This window comes from Melanerpes formicivorus, unplaced genomic scaffold, assembly GCF_026170545.1.
Source record: "Melanerpes formicivorus ecotype bairdi unplaced genomic scaffold, bMelFor1.0.p_v2 SCAF_124, whole genome shotgun sequence".
NCBI classification, from domain to species: domain Eukaryota; kingdom Metazoa; phylum Chordata; class Aves; order Piciformes; family Picidae; genus Melanerpes; species Melanerpes formicivorus.
Genome location: NW_027142476.1, coordinates 65,375 through 87,794, shown reverse-complemented (window position 1 = coordinate 87,794; position 22,420 = coordinate 65,375). Strand labels below are relative to the sequence as shown.

General features: G+C 49.5%; 1 protein-coding gene across 8 annotated transcripts in view; it reads left to right on the top strand.

Moving 5' to 3' along the window:
• The window catches only part of PTPRK (protein tyrosine phosphatase receptor type K), a 595,004-nt gene that overhangs the window by 560,557 nt on the left and 12,027 nt on the right, over positions 1-22,420 (top strand). For all 8 annotated transcript variants that reach the window (XM_068167885.1, XM_068167878.1, XM_068167884.1 and 5 more), the window contains 9 exons: positions 1,053-1,089; positions 2,909-3,006; positions 4,263-4,379; positions 5,907-6,061; positions 8,934-9,069; positions 12,424-12,573; positions 13,882-14,055; positions 18,079-18,210; positions 19,242-19,367. In XM_068167885.1, the coding sequence (XP_068023986.1) occupies positions 1,053-1,089; positions 2,909-3,006; positions 4,263-4,379; positions 5,907-6,061; positions 8,934-9,069; positions 12,424-12,573; positions 13,882-14,055; positions 18,079-18,210; positions 19,242-19,367 (1,125 nt within the window). The remainder of the gene's footprint in view (positions 1-1,052; positions 1,090-2,908; positions 3,007-4,262; positions 4,380-5,906; positions 6,062-8,933; positions 9,070-12,423; positions 12,574-13,881; positions 14,056-18,078; positions 18,211-19,241; positions 19,368-22,420) is intronic.

Genomic DNA, 22,420 nt, shown 5'->3' with positions numbered 1-22,420 from the left:
TCCTCTGCCTCAGCTTCCACCCCTGCCCTTTGTGCTGGCATTGGGCATCACCCAGCAGAGCCTGGCTCCAGCCTCTGGGCACTCATCCTCCACACCTTTATCAGCATTAATGAGGTCACCCTCAGGCTCCTCCTCTCCAAGCTAGATAGCCCTCAACTCCCTCAGGCCCTCCTCATAAGGAACATATTCCACTCCCCTAATGATCTTTGTGGCTCTGTGCTGGACTCTTACAAGCAGTTCCCTGAGGTCCTTCTTGACCTGAGGTGCCCAGAACTGGACACAATATTCCAGATGTGGCCTCACCAGAGCAGAGCAGAGGGGGAGGAGAACCTCTCTCGACCTACTAACCACAGCACTTCTAATCCACCCCAGGATGGCATTGGCCTTCTTGGCCACCAGAGCACATTGCTCACTCATGGTCAAGCTAATTATGTAGGCTTATCTACCTACCTAAGTATATATATATGTGTGTGTATGTGTATATACTATTGCAGAAGACTCCACTGCAGCAGGCCCTTGATTCTGTGCAGACACCACAGTCCTCAGCTCTTGGCCCTATTTGGGCTCAGGCACAAATGTCTTTGTGCCTTCCAGTCCTTCTCTGTTTGGACAAAGACAAAAGGTCTGTGTTTTCTCATACTGGAGGAGCTGGAAACACAGACAGTCTGATGACAAAGATTTTCACCAGATTTTTGCTGAATCTTCACCAAATTCTCACTAAAATTTCAATGAGCACCCCAATGTATGTCTCTGGCAAGACAATGTCACCAGAGGACTCATTTCTGGACCCAAAGGGACCTGTCTAGAATGCCCCCTCCCAGTACACTCCAATGTCTGTTCTAGTCAGGTGTCCTTATTTCCATTTTATCTGTTGTCTCTTTGAACCTTTGCAGTATGAACTGGTTTGTTAGGTTTTGAGCTTCATGTTGCTCTTGCATATTAGGTCTGTCCTGAAAACGTTGCCTAGAGATAACTGTAGTGCCCTTATGCTTTTATTCTTCCCTCTCTGTGAAGTAACATGGTACTCAAACCAACTTATATTGCTGTTTTAGGGGTATCAGAGACCAAGTCACTACATTGCAACCCAAGGTAAGACTCTGGCAGCATTAATCACACAAACTGACCAAGTGTTCTCTGGGGTGTCCAGCAGTGGTTTGGTATCATGGAAGCGAGCGAAAGCAAAGCATCTCCAGCATTGCAAGCTGTCATCTTGTCTTGTGGTAAATTAATAGAGCACATTCAGGTGGAATGTGAGTAAATGCAAGAATTGCACTAATTTATCATGTTAATTGGCTATTGAGCAACTCTTTTGGTGATAAATTCAGCTGATAAAGTCAGAAGCCACCGCCATGATTTCCAATTAGGAAGATGAATAGAGAAGAGAGGCACGTGGACAGGGAGGAGAGCAGTTTCAGCCCTGCCTCCAGGCTTTTTTTCCTTTCCTCATGCATTATGTTACTGGAAATGTATAATAACACATTTCCAATGTATTCTTTTACTGCCCAGGATTTAGTCCAGGATGCAGGCAGCGAAGATAGTGGTAATAAATCAAATGCTATCTCAGCAAATCTGGGTAAAGCAGAGCCAGAGAAGGACAAAACCTCTTTGCAGGGAGAAGTAAGGGAAATCTTTATCATATAACACCCTGCTAATAAAAGGGGAGTTAGAGGGGGGTGGGGTGGGGGGGGGTGGGGATGGAAATTGCATTTCTATGGAAATGATTCATTTTGTGTCCCTGATAAAACTCCTCGCAATGAGGAAAAACAAACAGATTAGCCTAAGATTGCACTGAAATATCAGAGGCTATGAATTAAAGTGAAAATAATTAGATTTAGATGTGTCATTATTTGATCTGTGAGTGTAATCAGAGCTGGCTGGAAATACCTTGTTATTTGTGCCCTGGGTTGTGGCTGCACACAGAAAAGGCGAACCAAAGGCTCGTTTTAAAGCAGGATGCTCAAATTCCTGTCCACGTTTAGGCTTGCTTTAAAGCAAGACACTGCAATTTCTGTCCACGTTGCTTGTTATTTTGGTGTGAGTGCAGCCAAAAAGGCCTCTCCCTGGCAGTTAAATCTGCATTTGTGTTTTATTTTCTGCTTTACTATGTAAATCGTTGCACATAGTAGGTGTTTTAAAGGGCACCAACATTTACTGCTGCTCTAGTATGCAGATCTAGCATGGGCAGGGCTATGGCTGAGTCTTCAGATGTGTGTTAAATGTATAGAGAGTAGTGTTTTAGTGGTACTGGGGCTGTGGTCAGGGAGCTGTTTCTGAGCTCATTGTAACAGTGGCAAAGCCTGTGTCCCTCAGTTGAAGGTGTCAGGTTCTGGGGCAGAGCTTTCTAGCAAGTGTTGCTCGTTTGCCTCGCAGCAAAGTAATCAAGTTAAGTTCAATAGTTCAAATGCCTGTCAGTGGGCACTTCATGGCTCAGCACCTACTGGACTTGCACACTGTGCCAGGAGCTAGGTGGTCAAGTGCACAGGGCCTGCACCACCAGCCCTCCCAGGTGATGCTTCTGTCCAGCATGGGTCTCTCCTCCATCAACATCTGCAGACGCTCACATTCACCACGTTATATTTAAGAGGCAGAAAGCAAGCCTAGAAATGTGACTGTAGATATAGGCGCACCTCGCTGTGTCCTTGCAGCTTGCAAGCAACCTCTGGCATCTCACCACCTGCTGTTCATTTCTTTCAAGTGGTAATTCAGTTAAACTGAGAAGATTCAGCCTTGGTTAGAAAGAACAATGCAGGCTGGGAGCTGGCAGGATGGTATCATGGTGTGGTTTCCGAGGCTTTCATCTCTGAGCCCTGTGTCTTCATGCTCTGAAGAGCACCGGGTTTTATTTTTAGCGTTGGCTTTGACAGTGTTCTCTTTTTGCAGAGCCTTACCTGGAGTTTTTGCCTTGCAGGTCCAGTTCATGAGACCGTGTATGACTTCTGGAGGATGATCTGGCAGGAGCAATCGGCTTGCGTGGTGATGGTCACAAATTTAGTGGAAGTTGGGAGAGTGAGTTTCTGTTTGGTTTCTCTTTTGATGCTACCAGCCTCAAGATAAAGCTCCTAATAAGGCACGCCATCAGCAGGATGTAGAAGAGTCTTGAGAGGGAGGACCCTGCATCCTGAGGGGAGGGGGAAGGGAAAGTCCAGACGTTGTTGTGGTTACAGTATTGTGTAAAACCAAAGCTAACTTCTGAAGAAGGCTGATGCTGTCTTACTTTCAAGCTGTCTGGAGCCAAAACTCCTCTATTTCAGCAATATGGATTTGTATCTTGACACTCACATGGACAGAGTAAAGGGGACTTGTGAGCAAATGTGCTTCAACATCAGTGGCTGGAAGTCAGCAGGTTATTTACACTCTAGCAGTAACACATCCCTCGGGGAGTAATAGAAAGTACCTGGGATTGCTTGCAACAGTTTGCTTACTGATGTGAAATGCATCTCTGTTTAACATAAGAGGAAATGTATTCCATAGCTCAGCACTTTAAAAAAAACACACCATATAAATGCTCATTTAGAAATTAATTTGGCATCTAAGTAGAGCTGTGCAAAGCAGAGGAAGCTTCCAGGAGCTGGTGCTGAGCTTGACGGAGCAGCCACTAGCCGTGACGGCCTGGTCAGCTTGGAAATAAACAGGTTGATGCCGTGCAGTCCATAGAATCATAGAATCAATAAGGTTGGGTTGTGCTCCAGACCCCTCCCCAGCCTCCTTGCCCTTCTCTGGACACATTCAAGTCTCTCAATGTCCTTCTTAAATTGAGAGGCCCAGAACTGGACACAGGACTCAAGGTGTGGCCTAACCAGTGCTGAGTAAAGGGCACAATGACTTCCCTGCTCCTGCTGGCCACACTGTTCCTGATGCAGGCCAGGATGCCATTCGCTTTCTTGGCCCCCTGGGCACACTGCTGGCTCATGTTCAGCTGCTGTCAACCAGTACCCCCAAGTCCCTCTCTGCCTGGCTGCTCTCCAGCCACTCTGACCCCAGCCTGTAGCTCTGCATGGGGTTTTTGTGGCCAAAGTGCAGCACCTGGCACTTGGACTTGTTGAATGCCATCCTGTTGGCCTCTGCCCATCTGTCCAGCCTGGCAAGCTCCCTCTGCAGAGCCCTTCTGCCCTCTAACAGATCAACTCCTGCTCCCAACTTGGTATCATCTGCAAACTTGCTGATGACTGACTCAATCCCCTCATCCAGATCATCAATGCAGGAAGGTATCCTCAAGCTTTTCCTCTCATTTGCTGTAAAATGCTTTCCTCTTCTGTGTTTAGGTCAAGTGTTATAAGTACTGGCCTGATGACACAGAAGTTTATGGGGACTTCAAAGTGACTTGTGTCGAGATGGAGCCCCTCGCCGAGTACGTCGTCAGGACCTTCACTTTGGGAAGGGTGAGCACATTTTGCAAGGGCTCAGCAAAATACTGTTCCCTGGTAGCAGGGAGTATGGAGGAAGCTCTGCTTGCAGGTGTTCTTTTGCAACACCAAATCCCCCTCCCTGTTTAGCAGGCCTATAGTTCAGGCATCCTTACCTCACCCTGGCAGTAATGCATTGGTGCCATCCAAACATGCATCTCGCTGTGGGATTTGGAATTGCCCCAGAAATGCTGACAGTTACCCTTCCCCTCTCTGAGAGTCACCTCTCCACTGCAGCCACACTTCTTGGCTGAGCTTGGGTTATGAGCCAGGCCCATTTCTCTCCAGCCACTCTCATCCTCATGCTGCTAGGTAAGTCTCACATACAGTCTCTGTATGCCACATGCAAGCAGCAGTTGTGGTATTATGTCTAATCCTGGTATTTGCCTGCAAATGTAGCAGGCCCTTGGCTTAATTAGCAAAACTTCTGAAAATCTGAGAGTTAGAATCAGAAATCTATTTCAGTTGGCAAAGCCCTCCAAGATCATCCAGTCCAACCATCAACCCAACACCACCATGGTCATTAAACCATGTCCCAAAGTGCCATAGCCACAGGTTTCTTGACCACCTCCAGGGATGGGGACTCCACCACCTCCCTGGGCAGCCTCTCCCAATCCCTGACCATCATGCAGCAAAGACATTTTCCTAGTCTCCAACATAAACCTCTCCTGGCACAGCTTCAGGTCATTTCCTCTCCTTCTGTCACCTGATAGTAAGGAGAAGAGACCAAACTCCTTTCAGGGAGCTGTAGAGAGCAATGAGGCCTCCCCTCAGCTTTCTCATCTCCAGACTAAACATCCCCAGCTCCCTCAGCTTCTCTTCATAAGACATGTTCTCTAGACACTTATGGTGCATCAAAGTCATTAAAAAAAACCCTAATTTAAAATCTTAAGTTAGAAAAACAATAAATCTAACTTAGTTGCAGCTCTGAAAAAAAGGTAATGGCAAAAATGAAAATGAAAAAGTTCTAAATGAAGAGGGGGGGAAAAAAAAGGACATCTTTAAGCTTTGTTTGCTTTAAATAATTGGTGAGAGGATGAAAACCATAAGTAAGTTCCATTGGTGTGTGTTACAGAATGGTTTGGGTTGGAAGAGACCTTAAAGGCCACCTAGTTCCAACCCCCATGCCATGGGCAGAGACTCCACTGGCTCAAGGCTCAGAATCACAGAATTATTGAGGCTGGAAAAGACCTCTGAGATCATCAAGTCCAACCAATGACCTAACACCACCCCATCAGCTAAACCATGCCACCAAGTGCCACATTCAATCTTTTCTTAAACACCTCCAGTGATGGTGACTCCACCACCTCCCTGGGCAGTCCATCCCAGTGCCTAACCAGCCTCTCTGTGAGGAAGTGCTTCCTAATATCCAACCTAAACCTCCCCTGGCTCTGTCCCACCTGACCTTGACCATTTCCAGGGAGTGGGGAGGTTATCACTGGGGTCATCTGGTCTGTGAAACAGTTGGAACTTCATTGCCTGTTTGTTTTCTTCTCTTTACAGAGGGGCTACAATGAAATCCGTGAAGTGAAGCAGTTCCACTTCACTGGCTGGCCAGACCATGGAGTTCCTTACAACGCCACAGGCCTGCTCTCTTTCATACGCAGGGTCAAGCTGTCCAACCCCCCGAGTGCAGGGCCCATCGTTGTCCATTGCAGGTAGGTGCAGAAGAGGCAGACTGCTCTTTTCCACATCTGTCTGTGTGGATCTTTAATCACAGAATCACCAAGGTTGGAAAAGACTTCAAAGATCATCAAGTCCAACCTGTCACCCAACACCTCATGGCTACTAAACCATGGCACCAAGTGCCACATCCAATCCCATCTTGAACACCTCCAGGGACAGTGATCCATCACCTCCCTGGGCAGACCATTCCAAGAGCTAAAAACTCTCTCTGTGAAGAACTTTCTCCTTATCTCCAGCCTAAACTTCCCCTGGCACAGCTTGAGACTGTGTCCTCTTGTTCTGTTGCTGGGTGCCTGGGAGAAGAGACCAACCCCCACCTGGCTACAACCTCCCTTCAGGGAGTTGGAGAGAGCAATGAGGTCTCCCCTGAGCCTCCTCTTCTCCAGGCTAAACAATCCCAGCTCCCTTAGCCTTTCCTCATAGGGCTTGTGCTCAAGGCCTCTCACCAGCCTCGTTGCCCTTCTCTGGACACACTTGAGAAGTGTCATTGGTTTGGAGCAGGACAGATCCTCTATGTAAGCTGCAGCACAGGAGGTTCCACCTCAACACAAGGAGGAACTTCTTTACTGTAAGGGTCACAGAGCACTGGAACAGGCTGCCCAGAGAGGTTGTGGAGCCTCCTTGTCTGCAGACTTTCCAGAGCCATCTGGCTGAACATGAGCCTGCAGTGTGCCCAGGCAGCCAAGAGGGCCAATGGCATCCTGGCCTGCATCAAGAACAGTGTGGCCAGCAGGAGCAGGGAGGTCATTCTGCCCCTGTACACTGCACTGGTTAGGCCACACCTCGAGTACTGTGTCCAGTTCTGGGCCCCTCAGTTTAGGAAGGAGGTTGACTTGCTGGAACGAGTCTAGAGAAGAGCAACAAAGTTGGTGAGGGGCTTGGAACACAGCCCTATGAGGAGAGGCTGAGGGAGCTGGGGTTGCTTAGCCTGGAGAGGAGGAGACTCAGGGGTGACCTTATCACTCTCTACAACTACCTGAAGGGAGGTTGTAGACAGGCTGATGATGGTCTCTTCTCCCAGGCACCCAATACCAGAACAAGAGGACACAGTCTCAGGCTGCGCCAGGGGAGGTTCAGGTTGGATGTTAGGAAGAAGTTCTATACAGAGAGAGAGATTGCGCTATGGAATGGGCTGCCTGGGGAGGAGGTGGAGTCGCCGTCATTGAAGGTGTTCAGGAGGAGACTTGCTGGGGTGCTTGGTGCCATGGGTTAGTTGTTTGGGTGGGTTGGATTGGTTGATGGGTTGGACACGATGATCTTAAGGTCTCTTCCAACCTGGTTTGGTTTATTCTAATAAAGGTTTATTCTAATAAAGGATGCATTCCTGTGTGACCTCTGCTGGATTTTATGCTCCTGCTCTGGCAGGTGGGTTGGACTTGAAGATCTCCAGAGGTCCCTTCCAGCCCCTAACATCCCATGTGAAATGTGCTGCCTCAACCAGCTCAGAGCTTGGCTGCTAAAACAGACATTGGACTTTCTTATTGTACTGTGTAACTTTAAAATCCTCCCTAATCTTATTAAATAAACCTAAGATCTGTCATATTTTGGGATGCATGAGCTTAATCATCCTCCAGATTTCAATTGAACTCTCTTCTCATTTTCTACTTTAAGTATTGATCTGGGTGATAAAAGAAGGAAACAAATTAAATTTGCTTGGTGTTTTTTCGTTGTTAATTAGTGGGACAAAGCTGACTGAGGGGGGAGGTTGCTTTGGGCACATAAAAACATTTAAAGAACATTTATGAAGGGAAGGAGAAGAGATAAAAGTCAGATAGTGGTTGTGATGAAAGGAATCAGTATTGGGCCCAATCCTGTTCACTATCGTTATTGATGATCTGGATGAGGGGATTGAGTCCATGATCAGTAAATTTGCTGATGACACCAAGCTGGGGGCAGGAGTGGATCTGTTAGAGGGTAGGAGAGCTCTGCAGAGGAACCTTGCCAGGCTGGACAGATGGGCAGAGGCCAAGGGCAGGAGACTGAACAAGTCTTAATTGCCAGATTCTACACATTGGCCACAGGAACCCCAGGCAGTGCTACAGGCTGGGGTCAGAGTGGCTGGAGAGCAGCCAGGCAAAGAGGGACCTGGGGGGGCTGGTTGATAATAGGCTGAACATGAGCCAGCAGTGTGCCCAGGCAGCCAAGAAGGCCAATGGCATCCTGGCCTGTGTCAAGAAGAGTGTGGCCAGCAGGAGCAAGGAGGTCATTGTGCCCTTTACTCAGCACTGGTTAGGCCACACCTTGAGTCCTGTGTCCAGTTCTGTGCCCCTCAATTTAAGAAGGAAATTGTGACACTTGAAGGTGTCCAGAGAAGGGCAACAAGGCTGGGGAGAGGTCTGGAGCACAGCCCTGTGAGGAGAGGCTGAGGGAGCTGGGGTTGCTTAGCCTGGAGAAGAGGAGGCTCAGGGGAGACCTTCTTGCTCTCTACAACTCCCTGAAGGGAGGTTGTAGCCAGGTGGGGGTTGGTCTCTCCTCCCAGGCACCCAGCAGCAGAACAAGAGGACACAGTCTCAAGCTGTGCAGAGGGAAGTTTAGGCTTGGTCTTAGAAAGATGCTCTTCCCAGAAAGAGAGATTGGCCATTGGAATGTGCTGCCCAGGGAGGTGGTGGGGTTGACATCCCTGGAGCTGTTTAGGAAGAGCCTGGATGAGGCACTTAGTGCCATGGTTTAGTTGATTAGGTTGGGTGACAGGTTGGACTTGGTGATCTTGGAGGTCTCTTCCAACCTGGTTGATCTCTGTGAATGAATGACTCGATCAAAATGCTGTCATTAGTGGGTGTGTGGAGTCTGTGGGTGTTTGCCTGGGGCTGCTGCTGACAGTGTTTGCTGCTTGTGCTGTTGCAGTGCTGGGGCCGGGCGGACAGGCTGTTACATTGTGATCGATATCATGCTGGACATGGCCGAGAGGGAAGGCGTGGTGGATATCTACAACTGTGTCAAAGCCTTACGGTCCCGCCGCATCAACATGGTACAGACAGAGGTATGCAAGCTTCCCTTCCAAGCCCCTGATGCTGTCTGGAGCATTCCAGGTCAGAGCTGTTGCTCTGTTCAGGGGTTGTCTCCCCTGGGGAGCATTGCTCAGGACAAAGAGAACCCAGGACCAGGACTGGCAGCTCTTTCAGTCTTCACACAAACAAGTGCCTGCCTAGCTTTGTGATGAAAGAAGGTGAGGTGGAGGACTTTTTAGGAAGATGTTATGGTGGACCTGGCTGTCACAGCTCTTCCTGGCTCTAGTATCAACAGTTCCAGGAACCCAAGGCTGGAATTTCATTCAGCAGGTTGCCACTGGTTTCAGACAACCTCCAATCACTTGCTCCATGATTGGACTGTGGAATTTTACATCCATTTCACTCCCTTTTCTTTTTGTTTGTTTTCAACTCTATTTTTATCTACTTTATTAACCTCATTGCAAAGCCTTTTTTCCTTTCCTGCCCTTTTGGTCTTTCCTCATGCCTTCAGCAACTCCACAGCCCTAAGTGATGAAGCTGTAACAGCTCCCATTCTGCCACCTGAGCGTCACTGAGCTGCCACAGAACAGAGCTTATTGACCTATATTAGGCTACCTGAAGTGGTTTATTACTTCCCTCTCCTGTCTTTCAGGTGGACACCTACCTGAGGGAGGTATTTGACCATGTGCAAATCCCTGCAGCTGGCAGCCAGCCATATCAGTGTGATTTGGTGTAACTTCTATGGCGTGCTGCAACCTGTTGAGCAAATGAAAGCTTCCTTCTGGAGGGTCATTAACCTCTGGGAAGTGTGCAGGATGGAGTGTGTCAGTGGGGCTGCTTCAGCCACCCCACTTCCAACTCTCTCTTGCATGTGAATGAGTATTTCAACTGCTGTTCCTTTCCCTTTCTCTCCCTTTTGCTTCTTGCCTCTCACTTTCTCTCAGAGGTTCATACTGACACAGCAACATAAAGCTGGCATTGCAGGAAGTTCTTGTGCTGGTCATCTAGAGAACAGGGATGGCAATAGGTATATGGTCCCTGTGGCCATGGTCATGCAAGTTGTCTGATGACACCAAGCTGTGTGGTGCAGCAGACAGGCTGGAGGGAAGGGAGGCCATCAAGAGAGAGCTGGACAGGCTGGAGAGGTGGGCACAAGCCAACCTCAGGAGGTTCAACAAGAGCAAGGGCAGGGTCCTGCATCTGGGTAGAGGCAATCCCAGGCACAAATGCAGGCTGGGCAGGGACTGGCTGGAAAGCAGCCCTGAGGAGAGAGCCTTGGGGGTGCTGGGGGAGGAGAAGCTCACCAGGAGCTCTCAGTGTGCACTTGCAGCCCAGAAAGCCAATCAGCTCCTGGGCTGCAGCAGGAGAAGTGTCCCAGCAGGGCAAGGGAGGTGATTCTCCCCCTCTGCTCAGCTCTGGGGAGACCCCACCTGGAGTCCTGCCTCCAGTTCTGGAGCCCCTATTGCAAGAGGGATGTGGAGGTGCTGGAAGGTGTCCAGAGAAGGGCCAGGAGGATGAGCAGAGGGCTGGAGCTGCTCTGCTGTGAGGACAGACTGAAGGAGCTGGGGCTGTTTGGTCTGGAGAAGAGAAGGCTCTGAGGTGACCTCATTGTGGCCTTCCAGGATCTGAAGGGAGCTACAGGAAGGCTGGGGAGGGACTGCTCAGGATCTCAGGTAGTGATAGGACTGGGGGGGAATGGAATGAAGCTGGAGGTGGGGAGATTGAGGCTGGAGGGGAGGAGGAAGTTCTTGCCCATGAGAGTGGTGAAGCCCTGGAATGGGTTGTGCAGGGAGGTGGTTGGGGCCCTGTCCCTGGAGGTGTTTAAGCCCAGGCTGGATGAGGCTCTGGGCAGCCTGATCTAGTGTGGGGTGTCCCTGCCCATGGCAGGGGGGTTGGAACTAGATGATCCTTGTGGTCCCTTCCAACCCTGAGTGATACTATGATACTATGCTGTTGTTACAGGCACATGTGAATGCTTGTGCTGCCAATAACCTCATGGGCAGCCACACATGGTGGGTGAGGCTGGCACAGTTCTCACACTTCCCTTGTTAGACACCGTTTGCATCTCTTACTCTTGGGGTGAGTGAATGTAACAGGCATTGTCTGGAAATTGACTGGAGGCTTGATTGAAGTGGCAATGCAGGTGTCTGGGGCTCAGGATATCTCAAGGCAAGTCAGAAAACAAACCAAACAAACAAGAAACAGGAAGAAATGCTGTTTCTGTTGGGATACACTTGAATTTCTTACTGGCCTAGAGCCAGCTATCACACACCTGGGGTACTGGCTTGCACAAGCATACACAAGGGGAATGCAGTATGCCAGGTGGAAGAAGTTCTCCATGGGTCCCCAATGTGCCCTAGTGGCCAAGAAGGCCAATGGGATCCTGGGATGCATTAAGAGGAGTGTGTCCAGCAGGTCAAGGGAGGTTCTCCTCCTCCTCTACTCTGCCCTAGTGAGACCCCACCTGGAATATTGCATCCAGTTCTGGGCTTGCCATTTTGAGAGGGACAGGGATCTACTGGAGAGAGTCCAGTGGAGGGCTACAAGGGTGATAAAAGGACTGGAGCACTGCCTGGTGAGGAGAGGCTGAGAGCCCTGGGGCTGATTAGTCCGGAGGAGACTGAGAGGGGATTTAATAGATGTTTATAAATATCTGAGGGCTGGGGGTCAGGAAGGGACAGGGGTAGGCTCTGCTCACTTGTATCCCGTGATAGAACAAGGGGCAATGGATGGAAACTCCAGCACAGGAGCTTCCACCTCAACGTGAGGAGGAACTTCTTTGCTGTGAGGGTCACAGAGCCCTGGAGCAGGCTGCCCAGAGAGGTTGTGGAGTCTCCTTCTCTGGAGCCTTCCCAGCCCTGTCTGGATGTGTTCCTGTGTGACCTGTGCTGGATTCGCTGCTCCTGCTCTGGCAGGGGGGTTGGACTGGATGATCTCTTTGGGTCCTTTCCAACCCCTAACATCCTGTGATGTGTGATCCTGTGCTAACTGCTAATCACACAGGTAATGCTGGAAGCAGTGTGCACTTCCTGCTAGGACTGTAAAACTGAAAGGTATTCTGAACAAACCAGAGCGAGCAGAGCCGACAAGTCGCTGCCGTGCACACAGAAACCCACAAGCCAGCTGAAAACCTCTGCTTAAATGAATTGCTCTGCCTGTTCTGTGAAGTTTTACTGCATTTCATTTGCTTCTGAAGAAAGCTCCCTTGCCAACTGCTTCCCAGCTAGAACAAGATTGTGTTTGTGTTAAAGTGGTGTTTAATGGATTGATGGACACTGCCTTGAATGACTTTTACAGCGTGCAGGCGATCTGTTTACCCTACAAGAAGGGAAGATCTGTTGCCTGTAAATGGTTCTAATTTGTTGTTTCTCCCCCTGATCTGGTAGGAGCAGTACATCTTTATTCATGATGCCATCCTAGAAGCTTGCCTGTGTGGAGAAACTGCCATTCCTGTCTGCGAATTCAAAGCTGCTTATTTTGATATGATTAGAATAGACTCTCAGACAAACTCTTCACATCTCAAAGATGAGTTTCAGGTACTCACAGCTCCTGCTAACACAACCAGTGACAGCACTTCTGGGTTGGGTTGGGTTTTTTTTTGCCTCTAGGTACATTTCTTGTGAGGGAGAATGGGTTTCATATCATGTTTATAGCATTTGGTCCCTCTACTTTTAATCCACAAAACAAAGCTCTGGTCTTTATGTGCTTTGCAAAGTTGGTTTCAGTATGGACTATCTGCCTTTGAATAAAATGGCAGTGAGTAGCTGCTGGGAATAAAAGCACTGACTAGGAACCACAGGGAGTTTTGGCATGCATTTGCACAGCTCAGGCAGAGCTCTAAAGGATCCTCTGTCTTTTATTTCTTTCAGAGGAGTCGGTGTCATGCAGAATCTGTTCAGTGGTGCACGTAGCACCTTCTACCCCTGCAGCTGAGCCCCCACACACCTTGAAAAGCCCCAGCCTGTCCCACCCAGCAGCTGGGAACTCTTTCCTTGCTGATGCCTTCTTGCTAACTGTGTCCAGTTCTGGGCTCCCCAGTTCCAGAGGGACAGGGATCTGCTGGAGAGAGTCCAGCTGAGGGCTACAAGAATGATGAAAGGATGGAAACACTGCCCTGTGAGGAGAAGCTGAGAGCTCTGGGGCTGTTTAGTCTGGAGAAGACTGAGAGGGGATTTAATAAAGGTTTCTAAATATCTGAGAGATGAGTATTAAGAGGGAGGGGACAGGCCCTGCTCAGTTGCACCCTGTGATAGGACAAGGGGCAGTGGACATTAGGAAGAAGTTCTATACAGAGAGAGTGATTGGCCATTGGAACGTGCTGCCCAGGGAGGTGGTGGAGTCACCATCACTGGAGGTGTTCAGGAGGAGACTTGATGGGGTGCTTGGTGCCATGGGTTAGTTGTTTAGGTGGGTTGGATTGGTTGATGGGTTGGACATGATGATCTTGAAGGTCTCTTCCAACCTGGTTTATTATTCTATTCTATTATATAAACTCCAGCACAGGAGGTTCCACCTCAACGTGAGGAGGAACTTCTTCACTCTGTGAAGGTCACAGAGCACTGGAACAGGCTCCCCAGAGGGGTTGTGGAGTCATCTTCTCTGGGGAATTTCAAGCCCCGTCTGGATGTGTTCCTGTGTGACCTGTGCTGGATTTTATGCTCCTGCTCTGGCAGGGGGGTTGGACTTGAAGATCTCCAGAGGTCCCTTCCAACCCCTAACCTCCTGTGATCCTGTAATACCTCACATTTCCCCCCTGATGCAATGCTTCCAGTGAAAACTTGGGGAATCTGGAGTCCTTTGCCTGTTAGCTCAGCATGCTAAAGCCAGCCTCCTCTCTCCCTCAGACCCTGAATTCCGTGACCCCGCGCCTGCAAGCGGAGGACTGCAGCATAGCCTGCTTGCCAAGGAACCACGACAAGAACCGCTTCATGGATATGCTGCCACCTGACAGATGTCTGCCTTTCTTAATTACTATTGATGGGGAGAGCAGCAACTACATCAATGCTGCTCTTATGGACGTAAGAGACTATCTCCTTTGTCTGCACAGCGTGCCCTGAGATGTGTAATGCGAGAGGGAGCCCTGGCTGGCTTAAGAAAGGGTCATTCTTCCTTACTGTGGGGCTCACTAAAACAGCCCTAGCAAAGGAGGGTGGGGGGAATGAGGAAGAAACCCCACCAGCTTCTCTTGCTGTTTCACAAGGTTTGTTAACTGTAGTCTTTTGCATCCCCTGGATTCTCCCCTTTGTTATCTTTACTCTTTTGCATCCCCGGGATTCTCCCCTTTATTAGCAGTGTTCCTCTGTGGTGTACTCTGGGTGATCCTTGCTCTAGCAGGGAGGTTGAGCTAGATGATCTTTAGAGGTCCCTTCCAGCCCCTAGCACTCTGTGATTATTACGAAGTTCTGGTCCCCAGGCCTTGAAATTTCAAATCTCAGCAGGGTCTCAACTGTCTGCTGCTTGTTGGGAAGCAAACATTACCTGCATGGCCCTGAGGTTACCACTGCTGGTTTGTAGTGAGGCTATATTAAAGCAGGAGAGACAGGGGAGCAATGAAAGCACTATGTCTCTTTGGGATATTGGGGGATAGCATTGGGGGGGGCCTTTGTTGTTCATGCTTTGAGATGCTGCTCTCTAAAGTTGGAAGTTTGAGGGACAGAAGGTTCAGAGGAAGCTGCAAAGATGATCAGAGGGATGGAGCGCTCTCCTATGGGGGCAGGCTGAGAGGGTTGGGACCGTTCAGCCTGGAGAAGGGAAGGCTCCAGGGAGACCTTAGAGCAGCCTTCCAGTACTTGAAAAAGGCTACAGGAGAGCTGGGGAGGGACTTTTGACAAGGGCTGGGAGAGAGAGGATGAGGGACAATGGCTTTAAGCTGGAATTGGGGAGATTGAGACTGGAGATGAGGAAGAAATTCTTCAGAGTGAGGGTGGTGAGACACTGGAACAGGTCACCCAAGGAGATTGTGGATGTTCCCTTCCTGGCGGTGTTCAAGGCCAGGTTGGATGAGGCCTTGAGCAGCCTGGGCTGGTGGGAGGTGTTCTTGCTGACTGCAGTGGGGTTGGACATCTTCAATGTCCCTTTCAACCCAAACCGTTCAAGGATTCTATAATCATCAGAGAAAAAGGTAAAATAATGGGGAAAAACCAGCTCCTAGATGCCTGAATGATACAGCAGCACATCACTTCTGCTGTCAGATGTCTGCCTGTGCCTGCCAGTAGCATGTCCACAGTTAGGCCCCTAAAGCCACCTTTACAGTAAATAAATCAGTGGCCTGATTTCCAGGAGCATCCCTGGCTCCTCGGAAATGAAGTGCTGTCAGAAACTGCAGTGTCAAGAAGAGATGCTGGAAGAAAATGGCAAACAGCCACAGAAAGCATCAGGGCTGATTCATCCCAGAGTCCTGCCTGACCTAGTGCAGGATGCTTTGAACTGCAAGTAAAATGCAGTCCCTGATCTCCCCATCAGCTATTGTGCCAGGGAAATGGAGGAGCCGAACGTGAGACCAATCTGTTGGGGAGTCGCTGGGGCTGAGTGGATGAATTAAAGCAGTCAGCAGAATTTTGGTGGCAACCAAAATTGTTTTGAATTGCACTTAAGCAGCTGGATAAAAATGATGTGCTGTGGACCAGCCAACTGCATAGAGAGCAGTGTGGTTTGAGGAGAGAAGAGGACAAGGCAGGCTGAAGGGCTGGGGGGCAGGAGGACTCCGGGTGTGGAGCAGCGTGTGGCAGGCAGGGACAGGAAGCAAGCAGTGTATTAATGGAGGAGCAATGAGAGGCAAGTAAGGGAAGGCAGAGATGACAGTAATAAAGTGGGGGGAAAAAGCAGCAGCAAAGAATAAAGGTGATGTTTTTCATTGAAGACATATAACAAGGCTATAAGGACAGAGCTAAAACTTGGAGTAATAAAAGCTTTTTCTTGCCCTTTCTCTCATATATATATATATAAGATTGATTTATTCAGCAAGGGGAACCCCACTGCTGGCCAAGAAAAGGGGACTTTGGAGAGCAACACAGAGATGGAAACTTTCCTCTCTCTGCATTGTGCTTGTCCCTGTGTTCCCACCAAAATGTGTCTGCTTCCCAGTGTGACAGCAGCTCTCCTGCCTGTTCTTTTTGATGGTGTGATCAGCTCAGACTCAGCTTCTGCTCTTGTCTCAGGAAAGACCAGGAATGGTGGGGAAGAGGGCTAGGAAAAACATCAGCTGGGACATGGTTTAGTGCTTAAAAACACAAATCAGTGTTGGTTGCTCCTCTGTGCTCCCTGGGCAGACCTCAGGAGTAGGACACAAAGTGCTACTACCCATACATGCTTTGTGCATTAGAAAGGAGCTAGCAAACAAAGGTGAAAAACTTGGGAGCCTCCTTATTCTGCAGTCAGATAAGGTGCAAGGGACATTCATTTGTTACTTTCACAACTTACAGCAAGAAGAAAGCTCCCTCTGGGCCTCACAGTATGCTCTTCAAGGATGTGTTGATATATTGCTGACCAATACTTCAAGGGTGGGTGGCAGGAGCATGGGACCAGGCCTTTTTCAGTGGTGCCCAGTGACAGTACAAGGGGTAAAGGGCACAGACTTGAAGAGAACAAGTTCCATCTAAACATGAGGAGGAACTTCTTTAGTTTAAGGATGGTGGAGCCCTGGAGCAGGCTGTCCAGAGAGGTGGTGGAATCTCCATCTCTGGAGATGTTCAAAGTCCACCTGGATGCATTCCTGTGTGACCTGCTCTAGGTGATCCTGCTTTGGCAGTGGGGTTGGACTTAATGATCTTCCTACCCCTACCATTCTGTGTGTGATTGCACATGAAGATCCATCATATCAGCCTTTGAACAAGCCACCTTCCCTACCAAAAGTGGCTTAGCTACCCTGTGAGGTCGTTCTCCTAGCTTAATTTACTTCTTGTGGTATAAGACCAGCCAAGCTGTGTGTGGTACCAGCATGGATGCTAACCACAGGGATCAGTTAGTAGTGCATCAGACCCTTAATGAGTGAGTTCAAGCCTGCAGTGGGCAGTAGTGTGCTCCCTACTCTAGTCATGAGGTCTGTGGTGACAGCTTGAACTCGATGATCTTTGAGGTCTCTTCCAACCTTAGGAATACTGAATGCTGAATATTCTCTGCCTTGCACACAGCAGTCCCAGCACTTCATGCTCTGGCTGGTGACTCACAATCTTACCCCCCTACAAGCATCTTCACCATCTTGCAGTTTCTCATATTAACCTGCTGGTGCTTCCTTGAGAGCTCCTGTCTGTATTCCTTCACTGCAGAACCCTTCCCTCTGTAGCTGCAAATTCACTTACAAAAAGCCCTCCTGCTCTCTCCTCTTCTGCCTGCTGCTGCAGGGAACTAGCCCCTCTGCTACCAGCTGCATCCCAGCTAACCTGGGCAAGGCTGGAAATGCCTGTGTGTAATGCAGCATACAGAAGATGGAATCTGGAGGTAGCATTTTGCTGCTTAACTTCTGCTTTCTGCTGGAAATGGGGCCCAGTAATCCTGAGAGTCAGCTCTGTGGGTGACCCTGGGGCACCTAACCAGAACCTGGGATCTAGCTTAGTCTGCATGTTCTGTCACAGAGCTCACATGTAACCTGCTGTGGATGGAGTGGCCCTCTGAGACCTCTGCACCCCTCTCTGCTACGTGGGGAGCTTTCCTGCTTGGTCTCCTGGACGCAGTACCTGGAGCAGAGTTGCCTCAGCTCAGCAGAGCCCTGAGGACTGTGCATGTCTCAACTGCTTGGTGCACATCTGAACTGCCTCCTGCACAGCTGAGCTGCCTCTCCATGTCTGAACTGAAGCAGGGCTTGGGCTGTAACAAAAGAGAAGGCAGACCCAAGGCAACCTCTTTGTTCTTCCTGCAGACCCAAGCAGAGCAACCTCTTTGTTCTTCCTGCAGACCCCAATGTGTTTTTGGCTTCAGCTTTGGTGCAATCCAGGGTAACTGATGTGGCAGCTTTGTTCTACTGCTTTTTCTGTTGCAGTGTTGGAATGGAAGTGATTTTAAGCCCTTCCTGCACTGGTGCTAATACAATGCTTTTGCCTTTGCAGAGCTACAGGCAGCCAGCAGCGTTTATTGTCACACAACACCCGTTACCAAACACTGTGAAAGACTTCTGGAGATTAGTCTATGACTATGGCTGCACTTCTCTTGTGATGCTAAATGAAGTCGACTTGGCACAGGTTGGTTTGGGGCTCAAGTTTTCCATGGACCATCACATGCTGCAAGCCCTTTGGATCCACTGTGTGGGCAAAACGAGGAGCAGGGCAGTGACCTTACAGCCATTCTCTCCTTTAACTCTGGTGTCAGGTGATAGAAGGAGAGGAAATGGCCTGAAGTTGTGCCAGGGGAGGGTTAGGTTGGAGATGAGGGAAAACTGTCTGTGCTGCATGAGTGGTCAGGGACTGGGACATGCTGCCCAGGGGGGTGGTGGAGTCACCATCCTTGGAAGTGTTAAAGAAATCCCCAATGAGGCTCTGGGCAGCCTGGTCTAGTTGGGAATGTCCCTTCTGACTGCAGGGAGGTTGGGCTGCATGAGCTTTGGAGATCCCTCCTGGCCTGGACCATTCTATGAAAAGTGTAGACATGGCACTGGGGGTTGTGGTTTAACAGCCATGGTGGTGCTGGGCTGGCAGTTGGAGTGGATGATCTTAGAGAGCTTTTCCAACCCAAACAACCCTGTGACGATGTGATAATTAATGCTAGTCACTCGGTTCAGTGAGCTGTCTGCAGGGGAACAGGCTGTCCAGAGAAGGGCCATGAGGATGAGCAGAGGAGCTCTTCTGCTATGAGGACAGACTGAGGGAGTTGGGGCTGTTCAGTCTGGAGAAGAGAAGGCTCCCAGGAGACCTAACTGTGGCCTTCCAATATCTGAAGGAGGCTCCAAGAAAGCTGGGGAGGGACTTTTGAGGGTGTCAGGGAGTGATAGGACTGGGGGGATGAAGCACAACTAGAAATGGGTAGATTGAGATTGGCTGTGAGGAAGAAGTTGTTCCCCATGAGGGTGGTGAGAGCCTGGCACAGGTTGCCCAGGGAGGTGGTGGAAGGTTTTTGCAGCCAGGCTGGATGTGGCTGTGAGCAACCTGCTGCAGTGTAAAGTGTCCCTCCCATGGCAGGGGGGGTGGAACTGGTTGATCCTTGAGGTCCCTTCCAACCCTGACAATTCTGTGGTTCTGTGCCTGCCTGGTGAGTGCTGCCTGTTTTGCTCTGGCAGGGCTGCCCCCAGTACTGGCCCGAGGAGGGGATCCTGCGCTACGGCCCCATCCAGGTGGAGTGCATGTCCTGCTCCATGGACTGCGACGTCATCAACCGCATCTTCAGGATATGCAACCTCACCAGGGTAAGTGTGGGCACAGCCAGGTGCCGGGGGCAGGGCGTCCTCTCTGCACTCAGTAGGCTCTGACTCACCTTCCTAGGACATCATCCAGAAGAAATCACACTCAGTAGGCTTTAGGGGACACAGTCTCAAGCTGTGCCAGGGGAGGTTTAGACTCGAGGTGAGGAGGAAGTTCTTCACCTAGCGAGTCATTCGTCATTGGAATGTGCTGCCCAGGGAGGTGGTGGAGTCCCCATCCCTGGAGGCGTTCAAGAGGAGATTGGATGTGCCATGGTCTAGTCATGAGGTCTGTGTTGATAGGTTGGACTCCATGATCCTCGAGGTCCTTTCCAACCTAAGTTGTACTGTGAGACTGTGATACTGTGAATAATAGTAATTCTTAAGAGATCCTCCAGAAGAAATCAGTCAGGCATCACTACCTAGTACTCATCTCAAGTCGTTTTCTCTAGCAGGGACAGCTGTATGGGAGGAAGTTCTTCCCCATGGGGGTGGTGAGAGACTGGCACAGGTTGCCCAGGGAGGTGGTGGAAGCCTCATTCCTGGAGGATTTTAAGTCTAGGCTTGATGTGGCTGTGAGCAACCTGCTGTAGTGTGAGGTGTCCCTGCCCATGGCAGGGGGGATTAGAACTAGATGATCCTTGAGGCCCCTTCCAACCCTGGCAATTCTGTTATTCTAAGGGCTGTTGCTCTGGGGTGTTTTCCCTGAGGAGCAGAACTGCAACACAGGAGGTTTCACTTGAACTTAAGGAAAAACTTTGAGGGCCTGAGCGAGGTTGTGGAGTCTCCTTCTCTGGGGACTTTCATAACCCACCTGGACATATTCCTGTGCAGCCTGATGTAGGTGAACCTTTTGTTGTCAGGGGGGTTGGACTAGATGATCTCCAGAGGCCCCTTCCAACCCCCACCATTCTGTGATCCTATGATTTCTTATAAAGGAGAAATCCTTTTTCCCTCATCTTCACATCCCTTTTCCCCCCCCTCATCTTCATATCCATTTCCCCCCATCATCTTCATATCCCTTTTGTTCCCCCCTCATCTTCAGATCCCTTTTGTTCCCCCCCATCTTCAGATCCCTTTTGTTCCCCCCCATCTTCAGATCCCTTTTTCTTCCCCCCATCTTCAGATCCCTTTTGTTCCCCCCATCATCTTCAGATCCCTTTTGTTCCCTCCTCATCTTCAGATCCCTTTTTTTCCCCCCTTCATCTTCAGATCCTTTTTTTTTCCCCCCTCATCTTCAGATCCCTTTTGTTCCCTCCTCATCTTCAGATCCCTTTTGTTCCCCCCTTATCTTCAGATCCCTTTTGTTCTCCCCTCATCTTCAGATCCCTTTTGTTCCCCCCCATCTTCAGATCCCTTTTTCTTCCCCCCCATCTTCAGATCCCTTTTTCTTCCCCCCCATCTTCAGATCCCTTTTGTTCCCCCTCATCTTCAGATCCCTTTTTCTTCCCCCCCATCTTCAGATCCCTTTTTCTTCCCCCCCATCTTCAGATCCCTTTTGTTCCCCCTCATCTTCAGATCCCTTTTATTCCCCCCCATCTTCAGATCCCTTTTGTTCCCCCTCATCTTCAGATCCCTTTTGTTCCCCTCCTCATCTTCAGATCCCTTTTGTTCCCCTCCTCATCTTTAGATCCCTTTTGTTCCTCCCTCATCTTCAGATCCCTTTTGTTCCCCCCCTCATCTTCAGATCCTTTTTCTTCCCCCCTCATCTTCAGATCCCTTTTGTTCCCCTCCTCATCTTCAGATCCCTTTTGTTCCCCCCCATCTTCAGATCACCTTTGTTCCCCCTCATCTTCAGATCCCTTTTGTTCCCCCCCTCATCTTCAGATCCCCTTTGTTCCCCCTCACCAGCATGGGAGTAGTTTAGAAGAGGCAATTTCAAGTTTTTGAGGAGATTGTGTGTGGCTTGACGTGTAGCTCTGGAAATCCCCTTGAGAATGGAACTGACAACACCACCACAGACAATAAGCTGCTTCAGATAGTGTCTAAGGATCTCTGAAATGTGTAGCTAGAACACCATATTTCCTCAGGACAGTGTCATGAAGCACAGCTTTGGTGCAAAGGCAATGTTCTGATGCTTTCAGCTTCTCTTCCCCACACTTGTTACTTCACTGCACCCTCACATCCTGCACTGCAGCTCTGGACTCCTCAGGCAAGGCAGGAAAAGCTGCTTCTGAGTCCACACAATAAGCTAATGTGAACCTGTGTGAGCAATGTGTTGTCCATGTGAGGAGAGGATGTGCAAGAAGTCTTCTGTTTGCTTGGTGTGCAGTGAAGGAAATAGCTCTGCCTGTAAGCTACTTACAGTGACAGATGTTTAACTCAGTAACATCTGTGAGGTGCTTCCTGTGCTGAATCAAGAGCAGGAGCACTGAAGCTGGTTATGCAGCCAGCACCTTCTCAACCTGAATGTGAGAACCACAACAGAAAAGGGAGGATTGTGGCATCCTGCAGAGCAGGGTGTGAGAAACCTCTGAAAGCTCCTCTGCCCCTGGAGGCTTCTGCACTGTTGTGCATTTATCATCTTTTTCTCCACTCCAGCAGCACTCCAAGCCCTGTGTTCTTGTGGGCTCTTTCACACCTTGCAGCACCATGGCTTTTTGCTGTGCTGTGGAGTTTCATGCTGTCACAGCATCTTCTCAAACCCTTGCTACTTCAGAGTGTCTCCTTCTTTAGCCAGCCTCCATGAATCACTTCTTTTTGCCTTTATACAGAAGAATGTACAGATGCCTCTGCCACCCTTACATGTAGAATTAACCATCAACCTCTGTTTTACCTGCTGTTACTGCTTTGTATCTTCCATCCAACCCTGAACTTACACACCACCAGTGCTCAACAGCCAGCAGAAAGGGGAAGAAGTCTACATGAAGACTGCAAACTTCAGTTTTTAAGAAGAGAATAGAATTAACCAGGTTGGAAAAGACCTTTGAGATCATCAAATCCAACCTATCACCCAGCACCATCTAATCAACTAAACCATGGCACCAAATGCCTCATCCAATCTCTTCCTAAAGAGCTCCAATGATGGTGACTCCACCACCTCCCTGGGCAGCACAATC